This window comes from Metarhizium robertsii (assembly GCF_000187425.2).
Source record: "Metarhizium robertsii ARSEF 23 chromosome Unknown MAA_Scf_9, whole genome shotgun sequence".
Lineage (NCBI taxonomy): Eukaryota > Fungi > Ascomycota > Sordariomycetes > Hypocreales > Clavicipitaceae > Metarhizium > Metarhizium robertsii.
The window spans coordinates 233,166-252,520 of record NW_011942237.1 but is presented as its reverse complement, the minus strand read 5'-3'; the positions used below and the strand labels follow the sequence as shown (position 1 = coordinate 252,520).

The 19,355-nt window shown below is 54.3% G+C and overlaps 8 protein-coding genes across 8 annotated transcripts; 2 read left to right on the top strand and 6 right to left on the bottom strand.

Annotated features, from left to right (window-relative positions):
* Positions 1 to 186: 186 nt before the first annotated feature.
* Positions 187 to 717, bottom strand: MAA_11535 (ATP release protein; the record flags this gene model as incomplete). Its single annotated transcript, XM_011413530.1, has 1 exon — positions 187 to 717. The coding sequence occupies one exon, from the start codon at positions 715 to 717 to the stop codon at positions 187 to 189; it is 531 nt and encodes a 176-aa protein (XP_011411832.1).
* Positions 718 to 1,483: 766 nt separating this feature from the next.
* On the bottom strand, positions 1,484 to 3,400 carry MAA_01547 (cell division control protein 16; the record flags this gene model as incomplete). The annotated part of the gene is made up of 2 exons (XM_007819545.1): positions 1,484 to 3,228; positions 3,304 to 3,400. 2 exons carry the CDS (start codon positions 3,398 to 3,400, stop codon positions 1,484 to 1,486), a joined length of 1,842 nt encoding a protein of 613 aa, XP_007817736.1.
* Positions 3,401 to 3,896: 496 nt separating this feature from the next.
* On the top strand, positions 3,897 to 4,642 carry MAA_01548 (uncharacterized protein; the record flags this gene model as incomplete). Its single annotated transcript, XM_007819546.1, has 2 exons — positions 3,897 to 4,167; positions 4,230 to 4,642. The coding sequence occupies 2 exons, from the start codon at positions 3,897 to 3,899 to the stop codon at positions 4,640 to 4,642; spliced, it is 684 nt and encodes a 227-aa protein (XP_007817737.1).
* Positions 4,643 to 4,898: 256 nt separating this feature from the next.
* On the bottom strand, positions 4,899 to 6,296 carry MAA_01549 (arginine biosynthesis bifunctional protein ArgJ; the record flags this gene model as incomplete). Its single annotated transcript, XM_007819547.1, has 2 exons — positions 4,899 to 5,814; positions 5,881 to 6,296. 2 exons carry the CDS (start codon positions 6,294 to 6,296, stop codon positions 4,899 to 4,901), a joined length of 1,332 nt encoding a protein of 443 aa, XP_007817738.1.
* Positions 6,297 to 8,261: 1,965 nt separating this feature from the next.
* MAA_01550 (translation initiation factor eIF2B delta subunit) lies at positions 8,262 to 9,700 on the top strand (the record flags this gene model as incomplete). Its single annotated transcript, XM_007819548.1, has 2 exons — positions 8,262 to 8,807; positions 8,885 to 9,700. The coding sequence occupies 2 exons, from the start codon at positions 8,262 to 8,264 to the stop codon at positions 9,698 to 9,700; spliced, it is 1,362 nt and encodes a 453-aa protein (XP_007817739.1).
* A 283-nt stretch (positions 9,701 to 9,983) lies between these two features.
* Positions 9,984 to 10,339, bottom strand: MAA_01551 (NADH-ubiquinone oxidoreductase 14 kDa subunit; the record flags this gene model as incomplete). Its single annotated transcript, XM_007819549.1, has 2 exons — positions 9,984 to 10,225; positions 10,306 to 10,339. The coding sequence occupies 2 exons, from the start codon at positions 10,337 to 10,339 to the stop codon at positions 9,984 to 9,986; spliced, it is 276 nt and encodes a 91-aa protein (XP_007817740.1).
* A 403-nt stretch (positions 10,340 to 10,742) lies between these two features.
* MAA_01552 (uncharacterized protein) lies at positions 10,743 to 16,222 on the bottom strand (the record flags this gene model as incomplete). The annotated part of the gene is made up of 3 exons (XM_007819550.1): positions 10,743 to 10,935; positions 10,993 to 13,148; positions 13,214 to 16,222. The coding sequence occupies 3 exons, from the start codon at positions 16,220 to 16,222 to the stop codon at positions 10,743 to 10,745; spliced, it is 5,358 nt and encodes a 1,785-aa protein (XP_007817741.1).
* Positions 16,223 to 17,205: 983 nt separating this feature from the next.
* On the bottom strand, positions 17,206 to 18,987 carry MAA_01553 (amino acid permease 2; the record flags this gene model as incomplete). Its single annotated transcript, XM_007819551.1, has 3 exons — positions 17,206 to 17,991; positions 18,075 to 18,462; positions 18,545 to 18,987. The coding sequence occupies 3 exons, from the start codon at positions 18,985 to 18,987 to the stop codon at positions 17,206 to 17,208; spliced, it is 1,617 nt and encodes a 538-aa protein (XP_007817742.1).
* Positions 18,988 to 19,355: the final 368 nt, after the last annotated feature.

Here is a 19,355-nt window from a genome sequence, read left to right as displayed (position 1 = left end):
GAGCGCACCCGCGCCAGACAACATTACAACACCACAGATGCGACATGAAAACACCCAGAGACTCTGCGCCCAAAAACAAAAACGCCAGACCGTCGACCGTACATTTCCTTCATCCAGTCTCGGCTCCCCTCCCACCTCCAGCCATGCTCCCATTCGCAACCACCAGCAGCCCGACATGATGCCTCCTCACAAATCGCCCTCCTTGGGCTTCTCCTTAAACCTGCCCCCGTTCACGCCGAACCGCCATCCCGCCCAGGCCAACCCGCCAACGACCCCCCCGGCGCCCACGGCGCCCATCACCCCCCGCCCGCCCAAGCCCTTCAGACTCCCCGCGGCCCAGGCGGCGGCGACGCCGGCCCCCATGCCAAGATACGTCCAGTCGTCCATCTCGAGCTGGCCCCTGTTCTCCAGCAGCCGCCAGCTCCTGTCCTGCCACTCGACCAGCTCCCGGCCGTACATGCGCCCGGCCAGCGCGGCCGCGCCGACGCCCAGCCCCCAGAGCGCGCCGGCCGACGACGCCCTCAGGATGCGGTGCGAGACCAGGGCCGGCGCCGCCCCGGGTCGTCGCCACGCCGGCACCGCCTGCCTCGCGGCCGCGACGCCCAGCCCGGCGAGCGATCCCGCCGCCAGCGCGCGCGTGAGCACGTGCGTCGCGAGGACGACGTGCGGCACCGGCTGGTCCTCTGCGTACGACGTGTGCGGGAAGTAGCGCGACATTACTCCGTATTTGTGGTTGCGAATAAGTCAAATCAGTACTTTAGGGTGGCGATGGCGGGAAGAAATTTCGAGCGAGGTCGAGCGAGGTGGTATTTATGAGGGGAAGAGGAACCAGACCTTGGACTGACTTGACCTTTGTGCCCCCAGACGATGACGGATGACGAACGAGTAGGTGGCTCCACGTTTTATGACTCGAGAGTACGTAGTATTTGCCCTGCGGCGGAATAACGCCTGCTGCCGGTGGCGCTGGGCTGGGCGATGCTTCCGTCGTAAAATGCCTGGTCAACTTCCAATGTTGGTGGTGATCATGTCCCGTCGACTAACAAGCGGCCAATCAGCCCGGCGCTGTTCGTGATGACGCGCCCCGCAGAGAGCACGAGTGGGGACTACCGGCTCTCGGCTGCTGGTGGTGGGCTGACTTTGGTCCAAGTTGACAGGTGCGGGTCTGGCGGGCAGCTTGCACCTCCAAAGGCCGACGACGATTCTGACATGCCATGCCACGTGTGACATGTTAAGAGGCTTCTCATCGGCCATCATCCATCAAACGCGAGGCTCCGAGAGGATACACGGCAGGCCACAGAGATTGAGCACATGAGAAACCTGTTAGATGCTGCCCCCCGTTCGCAGTAAACAACGTAAAATCGAGCGCTTCCATTTTGAAATATACCTACCAAGTATGCCATTACCAAAAAAAAGCCCCATCAAACGCCGTCTGCAAAACCATATCAAGATGCATGCCTCTCGCCGCCCCAATGCTGTCCCTTTCTTACTCGTCCTCGTCCGTCATTTCCATCATGCTCTCGCCCTTGTCCTCGTCGTCCAGCAAGGTCCTTCTTCTAGTGACCCTCCCTTTGCCCTTGTCGAGCATGCCGCGCCCAGCCCGGCGTCCATTGACTCGTTGCGCCGCCTCCAACTTTCTCTGATCCAGGTGGCTTTCGAAATCGGCCAGATCGTCCGCCTCCTCCTCCGCAGCGCCATCTGCCAACACCGTCTCCTCGAGCGCCTTGTTCAAGAGTTCCGTGGCGATGCTGTCCTGCGGGTTGATGGCTAGCGCCTGATGCAGCACCGACACCGCCTCTTCCGGCCGGTTCTGCTCCATCAGGATGAGGCCCTTTGCGCTGAAGATGGCCGCGTCCTTACCGCCCAGCCTTAGCACGTCGTTGAACACATCCAGCGCCTTGTTGAATTGCCGGAGTCGTCTGTACGCATGGCCCAGGTTTGTCTTGGTGGCAACCCATGCCCCCGGTTCGCTGTTGATCTCTTCGGCAATGTCAAGAGCTGCCTCAAAGTATTGCACCGCATCTCGGGGGCGGTCCTGGTGGTACTTGACAATGCCCATCTCGTTGAGCAGCAGCGGGTCCGTCTTGCACAAACCGTATGCCGTCTTGAGGAATTCCTCCGCCAGCGCCATGTTGTTGAGGGCGTGGTTTTGCATGCCCAGAAAAATCTGCGGCAAGTGAGTGCCCATGAAGAGGCGTGCGGCGGTCGAATACGCCGAGATGGCCTGGTCATGCTCTCCCTCGGCGGCGAAGGTGTGCGCAAAGCCAATCCAGGCCGGCCCGAAATGAGCATCCATCATACTAGCTTTACTAAAATATCGACGGGCTTCCGCAATCTTGTCAATCGCAAAATAGTAGACACCGACCGCCAACCACGTGCATGGCTCCTCGGGGTGTGTGTCGGCGAGGTCATGCGCCACAAGAAAGAGCAGGTGCTTCATCTTGAGCTCGTACAGGCAGGCGAGATGCACTGGGTAGATGGAGAAATTGTACTTGTCCTCTTGCAGGATCGCGTTGGTAATGGCGAGAGCGTCCTGGTAGCGGCATTGCGTGTACAAAAGGTCAGCCCGCGCCAGTTGAAGGTCGGGGTTTGTGGCTAAATGATAATGTGTCGAGAGAGAATCGTACGCTGTCTCGAAAGCAGCTGGGTTTCGGTATTTTGACAGCCTGGTAGTGTAAAGCATCTTGGTAAAGTCTGCAGCTTCCTGCGACGAAGATACGTCTCCCGAAACGGATATCGAGTCAAAGTCCAAGCTCTCGAGGAATTGCCATTCTTCGTCTGGCGACAGCAGCGAATTCTTCATCAGCTGTTGGAAAGCCTCAAAACACCGAACATCGATCCGCACAGCGTCCTTGTAGCATTCCTTGGCTCGATCAAATGCGTTTTGTTTGGCGTAGCATATCCCCCTCAGGAAGCACATGGCGGCCTCGAATCGTCGGTTGGCGGCCTCTTCCTCGTCCACCTCGCCATCGCGCCGCCGATTGCCGTGGCGGGGCTGTGACTTGCGCTTGTTGCTCCCGCCGTTGGATATCAGGTGCGTAGGGTTCCGTTCTCCGAGAACCACGAGCGCCTCTTCGTAGCGAGACTGCTTGATAAGGCAGTGGCCTGCGAGGTAGCGACAGGACGGGTTCCGGGAGATGAGGTCTTGTTTGGAGAGGAAGGCCTGAGCGCGAGTGTAGTTGCCCGTAGCAAAGTGGACTTGGGCGAGCCAAAAAGCGTCCTGGTCGTCGTCTGGAGATGTGATATAGATGACTGCGTTAGGGCTTGATGCAGAGCACGAGAGACTTGTTCAAGGACAGGACTGACTGGTCAGGGCCAAGAGCTTGTCGCCGATGAAAATGGCCGCATCGTACTGGGCTTTGTTCAAGGCATCTTGCCGCCAATCCCTCAAGAATTTTTCCATACTGCGGCGCCCATGGGTGGGAGAAGAATTGGAGCAATAAGACTTATTGTAGACGGTGGTGTCGCGGGGTCCGAGGCGGCATGGTGTTGCCCGTTTGCAATCACCAGCCCAACATTGAAGTCAATCAGTGTTTGTTGCAAGCGCGATGCGAAGCGCGTCTCAATTGGTGGTGCAACAACTGGGCACATGCAGCCAGGCACAACAGACAGCTCCAGCCTCCAGGGGCGTGGGCTGAAGACCAGCGGGGTCTGGTAGCTCCAGCGCACACGCCCCCCCAAGTCCTCCATGTTCGTTTGCAGCTAGCATTCAATGTTGGCAAAAGTCGACCCAAGAGTGGCCGTCGCCGATGCAGGACCCTCAATGACGGACTACCAATTCGACGACTCACATTGGGTCAGCCATCCAAAAATTATTTCCAACGGCATAATTCCCCTCCATCCCTTCTTACGAGACCCGATTCAAACACCCAAAAGCACAACCCAGTCAATTCAACACAATGGGATCCCCTCTCCCCGTCCGATCGGCGGCTCTCGCCCGCGACACCAACGAGACCAAGATCCAACTCGCCATCAACCTCGACGGCGGCGAATTCCCAGCCGACACGGATGCCCGTCTGCTCAAGGCCACCACCGGCCACGCCTCCCAGTCCAGCAAGTCGCAAAACATCTCCGTAAACACCGGAATCGGCTTCCTCGACCACATGCTCCACGCGCTAGCCAAGCACGCGGGCTGGAGTTTCGCAATCAACTGCGAGGGCGATCTTCACAGTTCGTCGCCCCTCCCAAAAATTCGAACCGTGCATAGAAAGCTAACCCGGCTCTGCGGATAGTTGACGACCACCACACCGCTGAAGACTGCTGCATTGCTCTCGGATACGCCTTCAATCAGGCACTCGGGAGTCTGGCCGGCGTCGCCCGGTTCGGATACGCATATGCGCCGCTGGACGAGGCCCTTTCCCGCGCCGTCGTCGACCTGTCCAACCGTCCCTACAGCGTGATCGACCTGGGGCTGAAGCGCGAGTGGCTGGGGAAGCTGAGCACCGAGATGGTTCCTCACTGCCTGCAGAGCTTTGCGCAGGGCGCCCGGGTGACTCTGCACGTTGACTGCCTGCGGGGCGACAATGACCACCACCGGGCCGAGAGTGCGTTCAAGGCCTTGGCTGTGGCTATCAGGATGGCTACGACGAGGGTCAAGGGCAAGGAGGGTGAGGTTCCTAGCACGAAGGGTACACTGAGCGCTTGAGCGGGGTGGGTTGGGCTTTTACGTTAGATACATGTCGGAGTTTAAATGTCTTGAACAGACGGGGTTTACAATCTAGAGGCCAAAAAAAAAGTTCTCATACTATTCCCACTTTATTGGCAGTACCCGGTGTGTATTGACGCGGCATGCATTCTATCGCAGTGATAAAGGCGTGTGCTTGGATATGAAACGCCTCGGAAAGATTCTATAAAACTGCCAACAGGCCTCGGGTTTCTGTAACCAAGACATTGTTCAACGATCAGGTCCGGTAATCACCATTGATGGTAACATAGTCATGGCTCAAGTCGCAGGTCCAGTGCACGGCACTCTCATCACCAGTGCCCAGAGACACTAGGATCTCCAAGTCTTCCATCTCTAGAATCTCGCTCGCCCGCTTCTCATCGACAACCTCCGGCTCACCATTTACCAGCAGCTTGAGCTCCTTGGACCCGTCGGTGGGGATGAACGAAACGCTCGTCTTCTCGGGGACAATCTCGGGAACGTCGTTGACAGGCTGCCCGGGCTTGGAGATGAGCGAGTAGCCAGCCGCGCACAGAATACGGCCCCAGTTGGCGTCCCTGCCGTAGAGCGCAGTCTTGACCAGCGGCGAGAGGGCAATGGCTCGCGCGACTTGGCGGGCGGATTCTTCAGACGCGCTGTTGACCACGCGAATGGTGACAAACTTGGTGGCGCCCTCGCCGTCGCGGACAAGGTACTTGGCCAGGTCAGTGGCAAAGTCGGTCAGCACCGTCTGGAAGGCATCGTAGTCGGGCGACTGCTCGGACGACACCTCCGTGCCGCCTGCGGCGCCGTTTGCCAACAGCGCGACGGTATCGTTGGTGGAGGTGTCCCCGTCCACGGTGATGGAGTTGAAGGACCTGTTGACGGCGCGTCGAAGAACATTGGTCATGATGCCGGGGGCAATGGGCGCATCCGTGGCCAAGATGGCCAAGAGCGTCGCCATGTTGGGCGCCATCATGCCGGCACCCTTGGTCATGCCCGCAATGCGGTACTCGACCCCCGGAGAAGAAGGGAGCTCAAACGGCCTGGACATGAGCTTTGGGAAGGTATCAGTTGTGCAAATGGCCGTTGCGCAGTTGAGCCAGTCCTTGTGGGTGGCGCCGGCGCGATGGATGGCCAGGGGAATATGGTCGACAATCTTTTGAATGGGCAGCCTGCAATTCACGTTTGTCAACGTAGTCTTAAACAAGGCAATGAGCCTCCAGCAGTTCGCGCCTCACCTCTGACCAATGACTCCTGTGCTCATGACGATTGTTGAGTTCTCGGTGCCGACCCTCTGGTCAGTCGTCTCGGCCATCCTGGCGGCATCTTGAAGGCCTCCGATGCCGGTCACGGCATTCGCATTGCCCGAGTTGACAATGACGCTTCGCAGACCAGCATTGGATTTTCTCTGAAGCAAGTTTCGGCTGAAGGTGACGGGAGCAGCCTGGAACTTGTTTTTGGTGAAGACGGCCGCGGCAGCGCAGTCGCGATCCGACGTCACCAGAGCAATGTCGGGCTTGCTGGTGTTCCCCGGCTTCACGCCACAGAAGACACCGGCTGCCGAGAAGCCCTTGGGATAGGTGCCTGAGGTAGGGACGAATTTGACCTTGTTGGCCGGCACGCCGTTGGTGGAAAAGGCGCGAGCAAGCTTCATCTTGGGCGTGATGTGACAAGGTGAAGTTTTGCGTGGACAAGTCCGTGGCCGGATATCTGGTGCAGTGCCGTGACCCGTGACTCAATTCACCGCAGCACTGCGTCGGGAGATTTAGCATCACCCGCGCGTTTTGATACAGTAGTCTGTACATATTCTTAGTTTTTGGAATATACCAATCACCCTGCCGTAATTTTTGCTGCATATTTTATCTATCTAGGTGCTGCTGTGAGCTTATGGATGCCATCCATGCATCCGTCGTGTGGCTGGAGAGCATCTACGGGACTAGACCTGTCTGGAGTACGATTTCGGAGCCATCAAAAACGCCACGAGGTATATTTGAGCTGCAAAATTGAGCCGATTATTCACTAATTTGGTTGAATTCATTAACAAGGTTTTCGGTGTTTGCACAACAAATCAACAGGCCGCCCGCAAGCCGAGTGCACTGCTAAAGAACCTTGCACTCCAGATAGTTCAGAAAGCAAAAAGCAGAGACAGCACCAGAAAGGATAATCCCAAGCTAGTACTACGCGGAATCTCCCTGCGTAAGATTCTCGTCCGTCGATAAAGTTCCCCTCGCGTGATATCCGGTCAAAAATGGCGCCGCGAATCTACATTTTTCCACGTGCGGCTGTGAAAGTCACAGTTGATGCCTGGCAATACCAACCAATCAGAAGCTCAGAAGCCGCCCCTGTCCGCCCGTGCCTGCAGGCCAAACAAGCAACATGAAATTACTTACATAAGCATGCTGATCTGGGGCGAGGAAATTTTGCCTATAAAATGTCGCCCTGCGCCCCGTCCTTTCAATCTTCTTTTCTTCCTTTCCTCTCCATCCAAGTGCACGGGCGTTTTCCTTCTCCCTGAAGCGATGAGCTGAGAGAGGAATTTTGCTAGTTGAAAACTATAACAAAACCGCTCCTGTTTGATTTATTCGGGCAGGGAATTTTTGGAACACTTTGACTTTTGTCTTTCATTGCGACTGGTCCGTTTGAGGCTGGCGTGAAGAAGGGTCGGTCTAGAGTAGGTGGGAGGAACGGGGCTAGAGAGTAGGAATGAAGGAGGCGGTACTGTGTATGGACAAAGTGATGTCGTTTCCAATGCCTACTAGGTACCTTACTGCCCGATTCTGTTTTGATGCCTCGATCAGGGCAAGATGCGGACTGTGGTTGAGGGCACGGGGTTATGTGATGATTTTCCCGCCGTGACGAGGAGTGGTGATGCCAGTGCCCTAGGCTTGGGGTGTCCTTCGGAATTTAATCTCCCTAGGTCAAGCGTCCATGAGTGAAATATATGGAACTTTTTTTTCGACGTTCCATTTCCATCCGTCGAGATGCAGGTGCAGCTCGAGACAGAGCTCGAGGTATCGATGCTGAAATTTCTTGGGCACTTCGGCCGCAACTCTCTCATGGATGTGTTTGGGGGTTAGCACGCAGGACAAAACATGAACGGAGAGCAAAAGTGCACTTGGCCATTTGGCAATTATGGTATCGAGAGTCAATAAATAACCTAGGTACATACACACCATCTCAGACCCTCAAAATAAAGCCCATTGGATTTTATCGTTAGTCCAAAAGCATTTCTCAAGCTCCCTAGTCCTTCGACCGTGACTCCTGCACTCCTGCACTCCTGCACATCGAGGCACAAGTGTTGAGCCACTTGAGTGTGGGCGGCTCCTTAGCGCGGGGCATCCCTCCACTCAACTGTGGTGACTCAAACTTTGGCCAGCGGCAAGTTAAAAAGACCAGACGCCAGCTTCGCCATTTTGCACACTCAACTTGCCAATTTCCGTCAACTTCGAAACTGCATCCCGCAACACGTCTAGCTAGCGATCCTTCACTTAGCAATACGCCTGAGCCGAACGAACTGCTCTCACCGACTCCCTGCTGTGCCCCTCCCTAGCACGCAGCCCAAACACCACCAGGCATAATTCTATTGACAAAATTCCACAACACTCCCCTTCCGACCCTCATGGCTGCAGAGGGAGGCCAGCCCGCTCCCGTAGGCGACGCCGCCGCGAAGAAAGACCAGAAAACCCGGGGCCAGCCTAAAACCCCCCAGCAACCAGACCAAGGTGCATCCTCAGACGCCCCCGGCGAGAAGACTCTATCAAATGCTGAGCTGAAGAAGAGAGCCAAGGAGGAAAAGGCAGCTAGGAGAGCACAGGCAAAGGCTGCGCAGGTCGCAGCACCCGCTGGACCTTCCGGGGGACAAGGCGCTACTGGCGACGCAAAATCTGGCAAGAGCAAGGCAAACAACCCCAAACAAGGTGGTCTCCCTGTGCCGAGCCATCACCGGTCTGCTTCGCGCTCTGTGCTGCCGCCTGTTGCGAAGGAGGTTGTGAAGCCCAAGATTCCAGAATGCTATAGCCACTTGTCCATGGCGAGGAGGATTGCCATAACACAGGCAGACAAGGACGTTCATCCCGTTGTGCTGGCGCTGGGCCAGCAGATGAGCACGTTTGCAATTAGCGATAGTACTACGAGACTTGAAGCTACTCTTCTGGCCTTCAAAAAGGTATGAGCCCCCCAAAACATGGTTGTCTCTTTCTTCGCCTTCTCTACGCTATGCACGTTTCTGACAAAAGGGCCTAGGTCATCGATGCCTACACCACTCCCCACAGCAACACATTCTCTCGCCACTTCACCTCGCACGTTCTCAACCCTCAAATCGAGTACCTCACCGCCTGTCGACCAATGTGTTTTTCCATGGGTAACGCCATCAGATGGCTCAAGCTCCAGATTAGCAAAATCGACATTGATCTGCCCGACAGCGATGCCAAGAAGGTTCTCTGTCAGGCCATTGACACCTTTATCCGCGAGCGTATCATCCTCGCCGACTTTGTCATTGTCAAGACGGCAGCGGACATGATACAAGATGACGAGGTCATCCTGACGTATGCTCACCACAAGCTCGTCGAGCGCTCACTCCTGCAGGCCAAGTCGGACGGAAAGCAGTTCAAGGTCATTCTTGTCGACGACCCATTCGACCGCGTGGGCCTTGAACACGCAAAGAACCTAGCCGCCGCCGGCATCCCCGTCACCTACGCCTCTGATATGGGTGCCCTGCGATCGAATCTGCAAGAAGCTACCGTTGTATTCACCGCCGCAGAGGCCATATTCAGCAACGGCTCTATGTACGCTCGCGCAGGTACCTGTGACGTTGCCACCGTTGCGACCGATCTGGGCCTCCGAGTCGTGGCGCTCAGCGAAACAATCAACTTGACAGATCGAGTGTCCATCGACTCTCTCACGTATAACGAAATCGATCCCGAGAGAAGCACAGGCGAAGAATGCAGGCTGCTGTTCGACACCACAAGGGATAAATTCATATCCATCGTCGTCACTGAGCTGGGCAACTTGTCAGCCATGTCGGTGCCTGCCATCTTGCGCAAGTTGGAGGAGCTGTAGACTAGACAAGAACCAAAAAAAAAGAAGGGAAAAAATATAGAAGCCATGTAATATCCCACTACTACTAGCCTTTTCATCCACGGTGTATCATTGTAACCGCGCCGTCTCAAAATCAAATACAAGCATCAAAAGAAACCTCTGTATTCCATGCGCTCTACCCCATATGTACAAGTCTTACAACCCCAAATTTCACCCTATCTTATGAGGGCCTAGAAGACACATCAGCCCGGCCGTGGCCCAGTCGTCGCTGGCCGTAACGGACCCCCCCTCCACTCCTAACTCCCTACTGCAGAGCAGCCGCATCGCCCCTCGCATCGCCAGCCTCCCTCTCCGCCTTCCTCTTGCGCTTCTCGAGCAGGAACGCCTTGCGCTCGCTCAGCATGGCGCTCTGCTTGTCGTCGATGCCCTGCAGCCAGTACCCGAACGAGGCGCCGCCCAGAGCGTACGCCGGGTACGCCCACAGCGAAGACTTGTTGAAGAAGGGGCGCATCTCGATTCCGACCTGCCAGAAGCGCACGGCGAGGCCTGCATCACCGCCGACGTTAGCTCTGCCTTTTTTTTTCAGACTGGCGACATTTCGTTGGGGGACGGGAGGGACAACGAACCGAAGCAGCTCCAGAATGCGATGCGGTGAACCATGGTGGGTGGGTGGCCGCTCTGGAGGGTGATTGAGCGTGTGGATGGAATTGAGCGAAGGAATTGGTGGTTTGCTGCAGATCGCCGGTGGTCTTGGTAGCTAGCTGGTGGGATGAGGTGGTCGTGATGGGGTCGATGGAGTCTTTGGTTGTCGGAGTCAATTTACGGTCACGTGTGGGGTCACATGCACTTGACTTGTACTACCACACGCGACGGACCTCGTCCACGACACTGGGAAGCTCGAGTAGGCGGTAATTGATTTATTGATAACATCAAGGCTATTACTATGGCATCTATCATTTCTCATAAGATGGTTCTATGCACAACACAAAGTCTATAACACGACGCCCAGACTGGGCCATGTATGTACACTCATCTCGTTCCAACGCCAAGCAAAAAGTACAGTTCAACCAAACATATTATCCCGCCTGTTTGAATTGAGCGAATATGGCGGCGGCGGCGGCATTTCGGATTGAGCAGAAGCGGCGTGAGTCGGTAGTCGGGGAAGGTGTGGTGGCACGGCGGGGGGCGGTCCGGTGCCAGCCATTTGCGTAACCTTGGCAACCATCTTTGCCATGTATTGCTGGATAAATGACTCCCTATTATCTTGTTAGTGACTTAAGGCTGACGACAATTGACACATGTATAAGACTTACGTATAGTAGCTGTGATCCGAATTGTGTGGCGACACAAGGTTGTGAGCCAACTCGTGAGCCAGCACAACCCACCACCAGGTAGCAGCTTCAGCTTTGCCGCTTCCACTCTGGACCTGTGCAGCATGCAATTGTAGAAAGAACCGAAAGTTACAGAATATGCTGCCGCCCGTATTAAATGCAATAGTCCCCCCTGATTCGTCGTAGAATATGTGCAAAACCTTGGGCGACACCGAGTAGATGCCACCAATCTCGACTAGCAGCGACGCGAAGGAATTGATTGGGCCGGTGTTGGCCGACAAGAAGGTTGCTGCGTCGCCTTGCATAGACTTTGCTACATATACCTTCATTCCATTAGAAGACTCTGCCGCAAACGTGATGTTTTGAGCCGGAGCTTTATCGCAATATGTGGCTTGTTCCTTGACCTGGTTGACCTTGGGCTCCGAGAAGACATGGTCAGATCCGTGGGCTCGAGTCGCTTTGACGGCGTTGAGGAGATTTTGCTGCACTACAGCAGGACTAGTGACCCGCCCATCATCTTGTTGGGGGCGTCTGGTATCATCTTGCTGCGGTCCAGTGGATGAAATAGCCCCGTTTTGCGTGCTGTTGTTGTCTATAAATTGTTCCAGCTGGTTCTTGGCTTCATCCTTACTTCCATCTTGGCTGTCAAATCCTAGCTTGCGACTGAGGCTGGAAAACAGACCACCCCCCTTCCTTGACTGCTGCGAGTTATCCGTCGCAGAATCATCCGGTGAGCCCCATGCACCCGGCATAATCGGTTTGGCCGGCTGTTCCGGAGTGCGAGCCACTTGTCTGGCAGCCTCGGCTGCGCTTGGGAGTTCGCGAATCTTGCTATCATCGGTTGCTTTCCCCTGTTGGGCCCAATCCTGCTCCCTTTCTTGGATCCTCTTCTGTTCTTCTTGTAGTGCTTTCCGTCTCTCCTCTTCCGCTATCCTTGCCTCGGCAGCTTTAGCACGGAGGATACGGTCCACATTGTAACCACGTGCCCGGAGACCAAAAAGGTCCAATGTAAGGAATGGTTCAAAGAATAGGTAGGCTTGTTGGTTCGGCCGGTTCAGGAGCATTTGGCAGACGGCCTGCCCGACTTGGTACATATCTGGTTGATTGTCATCGGCGACGTACAAGACCCAGGCTCGATCCTCATAGGCACCAGCCGCGGAACGTTTCTCTGTATGTGATTGTCGATGCCCTTTCAATGTGCGGCGCAGAGCTACGGAGCGAACCATCTCTACACGAAAGTTCTTCTCGAGCCACTTGGCGTCGTGCTTAACAGCATCGCGTCGATAGCTTGCGTACTCGTAGAGAAAGATTTTTGATCTCTCCACGACATGCTTCCGAAGTTGTTCTGCCTTTTTCAGCTTAGCCGTATGTGGGCCAATCCGTACATCTTCCTGGACGATACTGCTAAGCTTCTCAGCGCCCAGTTGGAGATAAAATGTTTCCAGGGCGTCCTCTTCTGGGGCGCAAACTAGGTATTCCTTGAACAGCCGGTAGCTGATAATATCGTCCACGACTACAATTTGACTGGCCGAGGCCAGCTGATATTGCTTGATTGGTGTTTCATCCTCGTCCAGGTCTATCAAATCGCCTTTGTTTGTAGGCGCTATTTCCTTATACGCCAGCAGACAAGGGGCCGTCCTTAGTTTGCGCCACAGCTCCTTGTCGCGATGAAGAGTGGACGATGCTTTGGCAAGAGATTTGAGGAGATCCATGTATCTCTCTGGGCTTTGCAGCACGCTGAGTAGCCTCGCAGGTTCAGTGCATGTCATATGTGCAACTTCAAGCTTGGTAGGCTCGCTCTTTGCTCCACAGTGAAACAGGAATGAGTTCGCTTCCTGGCCAAAGTCGACAAAGTCAAAAATATCGCCATATGTTACGGACTTTCCCAAATATGCCCGAGATGGACTGATGTAGGATACCTTCTCGCTAGACGTCGTGGATGACCCAACCATGCTTGGCCTCGAGACTGGCACAATAGGAGCATTTCTGAGCTTGGCTAGGCTATTTTCGCGGACTTCGCTAATCCGAGAGGCAAAGTAGCCAAACAAGGTGGTGGCCGATTGCTGGTCTTTAGGCGGACTGGTTAGGAGACGGTTGACGCAATCTACCATTGGAGGATCACGGGCAACACCGAATTTCTACGATTTGTCAACATGCAATTCCGCGGAATATGGATTAGGGGGGGGGGGGGGGGGGCTCTTACATTTGCGTGGTCATGAAGGTCCCTTCTAAGGATGTGGAAACCAAGAACCGCGGCTCTCTCGTTCGTAAAACATGCTGAAGGTGCTACAAGCTGTGTACTGCCTTGCAAGGGGAGAATGGGCTTGCGGGCCTCGCTCATATCAAAGACTCCGTACCGGTTAATGTGGTGATTTGCAATAAAATAGGTCATGGCTGAGTTGCGCAATGCATCATCTTTGGCTGCCATCATTTCCACAAGTTCTGGTACGGAGGGAAACGCCCGCAATCCAAGCACAGTCAAGAATCTCGCCTCAGGACTGCTAGGACGAAAGCTACCAGGAGGGCCTGGCCACTGCAGAATGGGAAGTCTGAGAACACGAAGCGAGTCCTTGGGCTCAAAGAGCTCAGACACTTTGTACAGTGACTTTGATGCCTCTGTTGATTCCATTCCTTTAGGCCCCGCTTCGGCAGGGCAGAATCTTGTTTCTGTCAATTTCTTGAGATCATCAGAAGGGATATCATTCTGTACGGAAGCCAGGTACTTGATAAGCTCCATATGACTCCATTTCTTCTGACTGCTGTCGCCAGAATGGGTCAGCAGTCGTGTAAAAATAGTTTCCAGATCTACTGTCTTTCGCACACCAACTGCTACCAAGAATTTATCCTTGACCTTTTCACATCCTTGAATAATGGGCAGGTCATCAAATAACTTGACAGACGGAAAGAATGATTCCCCGGGTCGTTTCAAACCCAGCTTGGTAGGCATTACCGCATGGCTTTGAACCAGCGAGGCCAAAGCCGTCTTGTCCTTGTTGGCGATTGTATCCCAGTTCTTGGCAAGAATAATGAGCACCTGTACAGCGAACTTTGAAGATTTCGTCACGCTCTCCTCGTCTGGTCTATGGTTTGTCGTTTCTAGTAAATAGCGGAACCAAGGCAGGACCTCTAGTGGTTCCCAACCCAGAGCCTGAAGTTCAGAATGGTGAGAGTTGGTCGTGAGAGAGAACGGAACAGTTGTTGGTGGTATTGGCATATGCGCCGGAATGATGCTTAGACTCAGGTAGTTTGTGATGCTGCCAAGTGTGACAATGCCGCCTTGGGATTCTCCGTCACCCATCGTCGCAACAGCAACCTCGAGCAATGCGGCTCTACTGCCAGGGTCGAGCTCGCCGCTCAAACTCTTCTTTCCTGCCCAGGAGATGAATTTGATCATTTGAGATTTGCTCAGCGCCTTTGCTTCAAGCTCCTTCTTGACATCGGTAACCGTAATGTGAGATATGAGGCCAAAATCTATCAATTTCTTAACAAACGGGGAGCTCTTCATCTCTTCGGGGATAACAGGAATGCTCTCCACAAAACCATTGAGCTCATCCGATCCGAGGCGAACTTGTGTGGTCTGTAGCACACCTTGGCTGGAGAACATTTCAATGGACGCCTTGTTGAAACATGTCCAAAAGGCTTCTTCCATTATCTGACCAACCTGATTGCTAGGTGTCGAGTCACTGAATGTGAACGTTTTGAGAGTGTGGAGGGCCTCTGGCATAAACTTGGAGATGATGGTGTCGGAAATTTTCTTGCCATTTTCGACAGCTGTTTGCATCCTGCGACTCAATTCGTTCATTTCATTGGAAAATGCCAATCTGGTCACAATTCCAGCTGCTCGAAGGAGCTCCACGTTCCAGGTCCTGACCCATCTTGCGTTAAGATCAATGGCTTCTCGTTCCACGGTCGGAATGACTGATGGTGCCGAGACATGCATCCCAGCACCGGTTGTCTGCATGGTTGGAAATCCAATAAAAATACGGCCCCCGGGCTTCTTATTCGGCAGAACGGAAGCGAAGACATCTGTAGCCTTTACAAGTGCGGCATCAGTAGCGGAGCTCCCAGACGCCCCAGCTTCGTCATATGACGCCGTCAGGACGGAGATCTTTGTTGTCTTCGGCGGAAGCTTCTTGGTGGCTCTCTCGAGTTCAGACGCAAAAGAAGACGACACATTGGTTCTTATGGAGGCGGAAGTGGCGCTCAAAAATATTGTAGATGTATTCGGCTTGGTCACATCCTCGGCAATTTGTGGCTGCACCAGATTATCCTCGCTCTGCGCCTTTGAGCGCAATCCGGCCTGTGAGGCAGTTGCAGTTAGCCGTGCAAAAAAGGATCGAAGAGATGGCGCTTCGCTTGAGCCGTATGAATCTGGATTTTTTGCATTTGACGCCGTGGTTTGTGGTTTCCACCCGATAACACTCATGTATGAGGCATCTATTTGAGTTCTGGTCCGGTCAACACCAATGACCTTCATGAGGCCTTCTTTCGTCCTCGCTTCCAGGTCTCGAGGCAAAGACAGGTCTGCAGGAGGAGAGGATTTCTTCTTCAAGGATAATATTTGATAATCGTCAATCCAAAACTCGATATTTTGCAGAGCCACAAAGGTCAGGCTCGTGGCAAGAAACTGACCAACTGAGAGGAGATTCGGCAAGGGGGTCGTTGTGTTCCTGTAATCCAATACAAAGGCAGTATTCCTGCTAGCCTTGTCCTCGGGCAGTTGAGACTTTTTCGTGAAGAGAGAGTTGCCCTTCCAGTAGAACGCCATGGCTTCGCTTCCGGAGCTCACAAAGGGCTCTTCGCAGTCAGCAAAGACGCTGTAGAATCCGACGCCGAATGCTCCGATCTTGGTTTCGTCGGGGTTGCCCTCTGCAATCCTCTTCAACCGACCCCAGTCTGTTTTTGTAAACGGCTGGCCATCATTTTGCACGACCAGGCGCCGTAAAGTATGGTTCGCTATGGCATGTTTTAGCAGTTCGGATCGATTCGTCGTGTTCGGTAGGGGGACTTGGATGGAAGGGATGGTCTCCCATTTCACAATGACGGTCGTGGCCTGGGCGTCGGCGGCATTTTGGATAAGTTCTCGGAGGGTGGTCCATTCGCCAGAATACCTGGCAAGGACCTTGTCTATCAGAGCGCGGGTATCGACGGTGACTGCCTCTTCGTCTTCTCCGTCCCGCAAGGCTGCGGCACGAAGGCTGGAATAGTCCATGTCGAGTTGCACCGGGGATGTATGTTTTCCGTTCTATATCATGACGACGATTATAATCGATGTTTGTTGGCCGTTGGGGTCGTGTTGGAACAAGCCAGTGGCGAGAATGCCAGGCAGAGAGAGGGTACACGTATCAGCCAACGTCACCCGCCACCTCCTTACGCTGGTTAAGCAGAAATGTATGGAAGGATGCGGAATGCAAACAATGCTGGACCAACAAAGAAAAGAATCGCACGCTACTAATGCTGGGGAACTTGTGGTCTGGAAGTCTTTACGGAGGCAACCGTCTCCTGCTCGAGTGCTGATGTGCTGTTGGCGTTGAGATGATTGAGCCAACCTGGAATCTAGTGCCAGGCCCATCCGCCCAACCAATGCCGCTGCAAACCTGGTGCCTCCGGCTGCAAGTGCTTCGGCTCCGCGGCGAGCGGGTCCAATGACATGGAGCACTAAAAGCCCCGTGCCTTGTTGGAGTCAGATCTCAGGGGACAACGTCAACGTTCTGGTGCATCGGGAAGGTGCAGATGAGGTCCATGTCGGTTGCGTTAGAATCCGAATGCCCCAACATTAAAAAGTCAAGTTTAAGACCAAATGGCGAGTACCTACCTGGTACCTTGTAGCCTAGTAATTAGTACCTCGGCCATTCAAGTGCCTACTAGGTATTTGGGTAGGTTGCTCAAATTCAAAATACACAAGGCGATGATGCATGGACAATCATGTCGCCGGCGCAACGCCACATTGACAGGTGGCCGCCTTGTATCAAGCCTGCATAGCACTTGTGGCACATGATTGCCAGGTGGAAGCATTTCCGGGGTTGAACTAAGGCCGCCATTGACGTGGACTTTAGCTTGGAACATGAGACTACCCAAAATGAGTACTATTCAAACTCGACTTTTGCTGCAACTATTCAACTCCTGAGGCATCTGTCGACAAATATTTCGACTTGTTTATCCACTCTTCCATGCCGAACACTGACGAAACGCCTGTCAAGACACTTGCCTCCTCCGACCTTGAACCAAAACGACGGGGCCGTGGTAGTTGTGCCGTCCTCGAAAGGCGTAATACACCATGGCAACAATCAACGCCGAAACAAATATGGGCGATGCCCAGTTGAAACCAGGCGCAGTAACCGGATACACTTGTGGCCAGAAACACCAGAAGAAACCCCACGTGGTCGTAAGCACCGCAACTGCATTGATGGGCACTCCGTATCTCCCCAGAGAGAAATGGGCGTAGGGTAGCGTCTCGGGGTGGCAGACACGTCGATATAGCATGCACCCAATGCTCAGCGAGTAGCACTGCAGCAGGGACACGATGCAAAGCGAGGTGAGGGCGTAGAAGGCGACTGGACTTCCAATGTAAATCAGACTAAGACACGCACTCACGCCCGCCGAGAGAATGCAAGCATTTGTCGGGATGCTTCGCTTCTTGTCGACGCGCGCGATCCACCCCGAGAAAGGGATTCCTCGGTCGCGCGCAAAAGCAAATAGGTCACGGCTGACAGCGGTCAAGTACGACAGGTTGCCAAGCATGAGGAGAAGCACAATGACGACGAGCATGAAATTCAGCCACGGCAGCGACATTGACCGCCGCAAAACGTAGATTGCCGGGTACGTGGTGTCATCGCCGAGCGCGTCCGTCACACTGGATATGTGATACGAAAGAGTCACCAGCGTGACAAAGGTCAGCGTGAAGTTGATGGCAAAAGTGATGAGCATGACTCTTGGGATGCTCTTTGCCGCGTCTCTCACTTCCTCTGACATGTGCGCCGCCTGAGGGAGTCAAGTGGTTAGTTGGATCCTCGTGAGACTGAGCGACTGACTGAGGCTGACTCCTGGACGACAGCATCACATACCGTATCAACACCCACGAGTCCTGTGATTCCGGGCATCTGGCCAATCAAGACGGCCAATGACAAGCTTGGCCAGCCTCCGGAGTTTTCAAAGCCCGACCAAACTCGGCTCGACTCGACCCTCGGAGCGTTGACCCAGACGGCAGCCAGAAAACCAAAGTAGGCCAAGATGTGGACAACAAAGACGACGTTTTGCCAATACGGCAGCAGTCTGGCGGCAAAGACGTTGGCACAGAGCGCAATAGCCGTCATGGCCATGACGAGAAGGGTTCCATGCCAGTTCGCCGGCGAGTAGGTGCCGTCGTTTATTGCGATGACGCTCTGTACAAGCGAACCGACGATGAACAGGCCTTGGGCGTTGCCAGCCTGCCAGGCAAGCGTCGAGGTCCATCTGGCTCCCGTATGATTTCAATGTTAGAGGAGGCACCGCCCGTCGGAATGGACCATGGAGAGGAAGCGGTCTGGTTGCTCACCCCGTCACATAGCTCAAGATCTTTTGGTACCTGTCTGGGGCAAACTCGCTGACCCAGTGATACTGAGCGCCAGCTATGGGCGCAATACTGGCCATTTCAGCCATGCTGAGATAGACTGGGACGAAGCCGACAAAGTTCCAGAGAAAGCCGTACACCAGAACAGGCCGTCCGCCGTCGGTGAGGCCTGGCGTGATTCCGAATAGTGTCAGCTCCCACGCAGAGGTTGCAAGGGCGACGAATGATACCATGGACCACGAGCGGAAATGCCGAACCAGTTCCTGGGTTCTGCCCATTCGCCGCATGTTGCGGGCATCTTCCCACGTCGACCTGTGTCGTTGATCCGGCTCCTCCCTGCCCATCTCTTGGTCAAGACCAATGCCAGCATGGTCCGTATCCATGATGCCGGGCTTGGACATTTCGTGAGACGGGCCTGGTGAGCTCATGGCTTTGAATAGGAGCTTCACCTCTGTTGTGTTGACAGTGTTGTTGAGTTTTGCCTGATAATATACATGCAAGCGGTGTTGTGCAAAACTGACAACAATGATCAATCACGCGGATGAAAGGCGGGCGAGCATGGAACAGACACGACGAGGAGAAATAGGATTCAGCATATTGGCCAACACAAATTGGGCGAAGCCGGGAAGAAGGCTGGCAATAAATTGTTCATTGGAATGCCATACCATAGCAACCCTGCCATGCGTAGTAGCTGGAAACAAAACGTGGTTGGGCGAGATACTGCAGCAGCCATGATTGAGATTTCATGTTCGTCCGCCGTCCGTCCGGAAATGCAACATGGAGCATGGTTTCACTT